A 7,211-nucleotide genomic window follows, 5' to 3' on the forward strand; every position below is an offset into this window, starting at 1 on the left:
CGTTACGTTTTAAAACGTTTTTACGGAACATCGCTCCGCGATGTCTATATGATTTTTATCCAACGGCTATTCAATACCTGATATCTTTTTTATAAATAAAATGTTGTACGTTATTTTCGCATCTTTCGAAAAAAAAAATATATATATTCCTCGCAGCAAAAATTGAATTAGGTAGGATGTTGCGATATTTATGCGCTACGAAGTTTTAAATGAGCTTTTTAACGCTCCGTTAAAACATATTAAAAGAAGCGAACTTTTTTTTTTTCACGATTATTTTATAATGGCGCCGCTGAGACACGGACTTTTAACCCCGTAGTCCTCCCTCTACGGGTCTGTAATATTCAATAGATGATTCAATCCTGTGACCTGGATTTTCATTTCGCTGGAGATCGACCTTGCGCTATACCATCGTTAACGGGTAATCCACGTGATTAGCGGCAATCGGAATCTTCTCGCACTCGAGAGCATCAGGAATTATTTCTCGTGCCCCCGTTATGCGCAGTTTATTTTCATTAGTACAGAACGCGATCCTTCCTCCCCCCTCGTCATTATATCTCTTTATTGCACGCGGACTTCTAGCTACTGCGCAATATTAATCATCACCAGCACAGTAATAAGGTGCTATACTATTTCATAATATCGATTTCGATGCTATTATAATGTATGCATGTGTCATCTCTCGCTAAAATGCAACGGATCATTTATACATAATTTTAAAATAGTTGAATCATACATATGTACTATTATTTCATTGCTTTACTTTCTTTATAATTAATGAGATGTAATTATAAAAAATGTATCAACTATGAAGAATTCTTACATTTACGTGTTATATTCTTCATAGTTGATTTTTTATAATTACATCTCATAAATTATTCGTCAGTTGTTGTCTACAATGAAATGTATTTTTGTATGTAAAAACACACCCAGACTTTCAATATACATCTCCATATATAATTAAAAGTAAAGATGTATGTTAATAATATTGTTAATATTTTTCATTCACGAGTATGTCCGATATTAATGAAAATATTGTAATCAAGAGTCCAATTATTACAAACATTTTATTATATTTTTACATATTTAACATTGTATTTCTCAAATATTATATTGGTTTTTAAACCAAAACTTCGATCATGAAGCAATTATAGAGTGTAGGAATTCTCGCATATTAAGTATATAATTTATAGATGGCCTATATATAACTAAATTTTTTATATACCAACATTTTAACAAGAGTTTTCAAATAAATGCAAATGTTCAATTAAAGTGTTACTGGTTTCCGATAAATATGAAAAGAGTTACAGAGATACATAAACAATGAAAAATATTTCTGGTCACAATTTTTCGATCACTATATTAAGCTAACGCTAAATTATCAAAACAAGAAAACAACCTCTATTAACTTTGCATAAATCCTTATTTATGTACAGTTTACGCGCCTTTACCACGTTTTATCAATAACTTTTCAATAACTTTATAATACCAGCAAACAGTTATATATCTTCTGTTGAGCTTGTATTGTGTATCGAAGGGGAAAAAGTATATTTACAACGGTATGGAATATCTGCTTATGACATTTCTGCGTATATGTATATAACATCGAACGGATAGCATGTTGTTGCCTTTGGTATACAAAACGGACACGCATCAATATTGACGATCTAGGAAGAAGAATTTAATTATACCAGGTACAAAAGAGCGATCAGTCATGATAGCCATCGCTGATGTGTCACGTCATTCTTGTCAGTATCCCGCGTGTGCGGATAACGCGGCATATTCATGAAGGGGGAGACCTTGGGTCTCAGCATCGTGTCCTTGACCACCATACACCCCGCCTGAATGATCGTTTTTCCCGGTGGTGTGCACAACTGCGTGAAATCCCTCTTTGTCCGCATGATAGCTGACGACACGAAAAGTGCCACCTGGATCTTTCACGCTATATTCTCCAGTTACGCTGCCCCCTGCGAAATGAAAGACGTTCAATAAGAAGACAAAAAGATGTCATCTCTCAATTCTCTCTCTTCTAGGCTGTGGACAGTCGTGACAAAATGGCGAAACATCGATCCGAAAGGTGCCATTAATGTAACAATATCGACAATTATCTTTCAATTGTGAAAGATCCTGTTTATAACGAGTTTTTTTTCACGGTTCTATCAATACCAAAATCAAAACGATCTATAAATGTTACATAACGGATCTGTTCTTTTCGTGATTTTTTCCAATGATAAAAATAAATAGCAAAATGTAAAAAAATATTTCGTGATACCACATTGTTTATCGGTTTCTCGAACGTGTCTCTCTTTCAGATAATAGATAAAACCAATTTTCTGGAGAAAAAGATCAAATGTTCTTTTAATATAATAATGTGACATTAAACATTATATAAGAGAGATATTTGAGAATTAAAATTCTTTTTTAGTAAAGTTTACTTAAATTGAAAACGCAGGCTAAGGTTTCTTTATTTATTTAAACTTTTGAGATGTTTGTAGAATCTTTCACTTTCAATTGCGCGTATACAACTCGAAAAATTAAAAAAAAGCCGAATAGTGTCAGCACTAAATAATGTTTCCATACTTTCGCCGAGGAAAAATTGACTCCAACCTGGTCAAAAAATACACCTGTAAAGTTTGCTCACTTTCGGTAACTTTATACCTTTATATACAGGAACTCTTGCACACAACTGCGATATCATACCGTCGCGCCGTTGACGCCAGTTTACGATTCTTCGAGTCAACTTCACGTTTCCAAGTGAGAAAACGTAGTTTCAACTGAAGAGTGTCGACGCGGAACACATACATACACATATACAAAGTACACGCGCAATTCGCATTCGCGCATACAGACTCATGTACTCTAGGAGGGCGCGGGCAGCCTTCGTGGAAATGCAATTTTCTTTTCACCCGTGGCAATTTTTGCCGACGTCAGCGCGTGGAAATCGGGTAAAACGACGCCACAGGTAGCCCCCTACGAGTCGGTCCCAGAGGCCGTTGTCGTTTCCCGCCGCGAAAGTCACGAAGGCGTAAAAGTGGCTGACTCACCGTCCCTGGATTCCTTCTGGCCGTGAAAGTCGCCGGTGTGATGATCCTCGACGCCGTACGAGAACTCGTACTTGGGATGCCCCACGTAATCGACCGTGTAGGTGCCATCATGATGGTGATGCTCCTGATGATGGTCGTGTAAATAATTGTGCTCGCCGAAGTGGTCGTCGACGACGACGTGGGGCACTTTCACCTCGTATTCCGGGCCCTGCACCGGCCCGTGGAAGTGCATGTACGAACTGGCCACCGAGACGCGATGATGATCGTGGTGAGCGTCGCTGTCCAGCGGTATCACCCCGGTGATTGATCGATTGACCAGGGCGAGGCCGATGGTTAGCGCGACGTTGACCTATGACACAAGAAGTTTATGTCGCCGACCATCGTCGCGCCGTCTTCCCGGAGATCCACCTCCGGCACGGAATGGCACGCTCTCGATTCTCCACGATCGAGTTATCGATCATGGATGTAAATAGCGCATGTTACCGCATAAACCGCCGAGTCAATTTACGTAAGCGCTGGTTATATTTATCAGATTACATTTATTTTCCCTTTTTTTTAGGATCTCTTTCTTTCTTGTTTAGGGAAAAAGCGTTTTCGAACGATATTTTTTGGAATAATGTCGATGACGGGGGAAAAAATCGTCGAGTACGAAAAGGATTGTAATTTAAATTTTTTTTGCCTATTCTAGTCAAATACTTTTTCATGTATACGTATATTGTATATACATATATATATATATATATATATATATATATATATATATATGTATATATAGCCAAATGAATTGGGACATTTCAAACTAGCAGAATGTTCGTTGAATCGAAATTGCGCTGAAATGTAACCGTGATCTATACGCAATCGATGTTGCCTGTGTATATACAAACTCACTCAATGCCATGAGATGAAATGCCTCTAGAAATTTACGATATATCGACATATCTCTCTCGCGAGAGGAAAAGTTCGTCGGCCTCTCGTTTTTAATTACAGGGGTCCCGAGAGCCCGGCCGTCAACGTTCAAACCAACACGAACCGGTCCGATTAAAGTGGCTCGATTGAAAAGACGGAATAGACGTGATAAAGGAAATGTTTCTTCGTTCTTTCTTGCTTCTACGCTTCATCAACCTCTACGTCTTCGTTATGAACGACGTTTCTCGCATCTTGACATTCGCATCTATTTAACTTATTAGATAAATGTAACGTTAAAAATAATCGTTACAATATCTCGTCCAACAAGAAAGAAAAATGTATCTGCGATGCAAGCACAGCTATATTCATAAATAATTTATAGATTGTTAAAAATACTCGAGATTTGAAGTGTATTAATAATGCGATAAAAATGAAACCGCGAATCATGAATTGTAAAGTTATTTTATGCAAATTTTGCCAGAGCTGACAACATGAATAGACAATATTAGAACAATTGTTTATGCACGTAGAACTTGCACTACACTGCTTATGAATACACGCCCAAGTTAGGAATATAGTACAGTATATGCAAAAAGACAGAATATATGTATGTTAAGATGCACTATGCAAGATTTTGCATACTTTATACATTGCTTTACGTAACTGTACAGTGTTATGTATACCGAATCATTAAATATTTAGCAAAGAAAACAGAAAACATATGAATATTACATCATAATTCGTACAAAATTCAAGGAAAATGTGTAGTATAAATGATTTTAAGATAATTATTATTGCAATAATTAAATTAAAAAAAAATTATATAGAAAATATAGTACAGAACAAAACGTGAGTTTGTTTAAAAAATATATAAAAGAAAAATATATTTATATATTCATAGAAAATTAATAGAATTCTTAATTATAATAAAAAAAAAACTATAAAAACTTTAATTGTTGAGGGAGAAGATTTGACGATTAGTTAAGAGCAAAAGAATGATTATTTAATTCGATTAAGAAAGCGTTTACCATAAATCAGTGTGTACTTTTTAATTTTCCTGTATTATAGAGCTCAACCCCAGAATTTTTATCTTTTTGTAAAAACGTACATTCGCGACGCGACTCGGTTAAACAAATTAAATACATCAAGCGGACTCGAATGTTAAGGAACGCTTTAACTCCATCTTATATTCACGACATTGGCGTTGCTCAGGTTTCTGACTAACCGCGTAGAGCTACTTTTTCTCTTCTGTCTCATCTCGAATTATTTATTTCGTAAACCGTTGCGCGCGCCATTTACACCTTCGTAATTACGGGTAATTAAGAATCCGTCGCGCTTTTCGCGCTCTTATTCCCCTTTGAGAATTTCCCTTTGTGTGTTTTACTCTTTTACTGCCTTCCCTATCTGTGTCTCTGTCCGAATGTCGCAGAGTTGTTCTTTTAACGAGCACTTTCTCCGCGCCGCGTCACTTTTCCTTCCTTCGCGATGAGTTTCGACACTCTACCTTGAAAGTCATCTCCACCATTACGATATTTCAGACGGCCAGATGAGAACTGCAACTTACCAGCGTATTTTCTAGGCTTTTATACAACGGCCCGCTCTGCTTACACGCGGTCACGCATACATATGTGCGTACATCCGCGCCCGGTTCCGGTTCCGACGCGAATACAGATGCTGGATGAAGATACACTTCCGAGAGAGTTAGACAAATGTCCACACAGAGATGTTCAAGAATACAAATTTCGAGTATAAATAGATAATAATAAACTATGGATAATAAACTTGTATACAAATTATATATAAGTTTCATTTATATATAGAATAATCTACCGAGAAAGTCAGAAGGTACTTATGAGAATAAACAAAAATAGCTGTACAGTGTATTTATGAAAATGTGTATTAAAAATATAAAATTTTCAACATAAATAAACATGTAAATAAATTTTTGTAGAAATAAAATAAAATGTAAAGACCATTTTTACTAAAGTTAGATTTTAGCATGAATTATTTGACTTAAAATAAACATCTTTAATATATCATCATTAATATGTATACTAAAAACACACATTTTTAATATTTATGAAGCTTATAATAACTCTCATTATGCGCTCACATGCAAGAGAAAGGAAGAGAGGAAGAATTATTTTGGAATATTTTAGAAACATATATGTTAAAATGTAATAATAAAATGTTTACAAACATTCTAATAGCAATATATTTTTAGAGAAATTATTTAATAAAAATTTCATAATTTCTAGATATATGTCTCTTTCTCTATTTTCAATGAAGGCGTAACTTATAATAGTGTCTTGTTTAGAAGTTAAATGGAATTATATATTGACAGTTTTGTATCATATATGCTTTATATTTTGCAAGAGCCCAGCACGAGTTCCAAATGGCGATTTTCACGATGACTCGCAATGTCATAAAACCGATTACGTATTAATAGACAGCGCATCTTTACGTAGCATGCATTGAAAAATGATCCGGGAGATCGTATAAGATCACTTCCTTCCTCTCAGCCGGCGCCGCATCGAATGGCTTCCTTCTTCCCGTGAGATACACGGCGCGCTATTGCCGCGAGCTTTTCTCGACATCGAGACGCAATACTCGATTTGCTTGAGAGAATCAATTTTTATCTCTAAATTCAGATCCTCATTTTAAACGAAAATCTTACTTCTCAAACTATCGAGAGATTATTTCAAAGACAGAACGTAATAATAATAGATTGAGAAGCAATATGGAGAGAACATGATGTATGCTAGTACATATATAGAAATTAAATTAAATTACATCACGTAATTGAAAATATGCGCGAATAATTATTATCAGTATTGTAATTATGCACATATATATAATATGTCGGTGTTATTTGGAGTAATAATATAATTATTTTTTTAATTTCTAAAATTAGATAATATATTTTATGTGTAGGTCACATTTTTTTGTTGATATTACCAAAATTTGCGAAAGAAGTTGCGCGGTATTTATATCAATTTATATTTATTTTGTTAGCTAAATATGGCTATGAATATTGTACAATGTTTACGCACTGCTTTTGCATTTTGCAATATTTGGGGGGGGGGGGAAGTAAATATTGAATTGTATAAAAATTGTATTACCTGCATCAAACGTTCGTCTGATGATTTTCAAAGATATGTTAAAGTTCAAATTGCATCAAAATATTTTTGAATCCTTCAATTAATCAGATTGTATTATTTATTAGCTGAAATCATTTTTTCTCTCTTTCTGATCCAGAACGCC

At 35.0% G+C, this 7,211-nt stretch overlaps 1 protein-coding gene across 1 annotated transcript; it reads right to left on the minus strand.

The window, feature by feature from the left end:
* Positions 1–1,423: 1,423 nt before the first annotated feature.
* LOC145948062 (uncharacterized) lies at positions 1,424–5,496 on the minus strand. The gene is made up of 3 exons (XM_083057826.1): positions 5,452–5,496; positions 3,042–3,390; positions 1,424–1,964 (listed from the first exon to the last, which is right to left on the minus strand). The coding sequence occupies exons 1-3, from the start codon at positions 5,470–5,472 to the stop codon at positions 1,747–1,749; spliced, it is 588 nt and encodes a 195-aa protein (XP_082913952.1). The 5' UTR covers positions 5,473–5,496; the 3' UTR covers positions 1,424–1,746.
* Positions 5,497–7,211: the final 1,715 nt, after the last annotated feature.

The sequence above is a fragment of the Prenolepis imparis genome, unplaced genomic scaffold, assembly GCF_030444845.1.
Source record: "Prenolepis imparis isolate NDT839.2.m4 unplaced genomic scaffold, iyPreImpa1.0 SCAF_2, whole genome shotgun sequence".
In the NCBI taxonomy this organism is placed as follows: Eukaryota; Metazoa; Arthropoda; class Insecta; order Hymenoptera; family Formicidae; genus Prenolepis; species Prenolepis imparis.

Bases quoted from the DNA above. Each gene is read 5' to 3' on its own strand.
- LOC145948062 (XM_083057826.1), bottom strand. From the start codon at position 5,472: ATGGTGGAGATGACTTTCAAG. The intron at 3,391-5,451 runs GTAGAGTGTCGA...CTTGTGTCATAG, and splicing joins TGGTGGAGATGACTTTCAAG to GTCAACGTCGCGCTAACCAT. The intron at 1,965-3,041 runs GTGAGTCAGCCA...TTCATTTCGCAG, and splicing joins CCAGAAGGAATCCAGGGACG to GGGGCAGCGTAACTGGAGAA.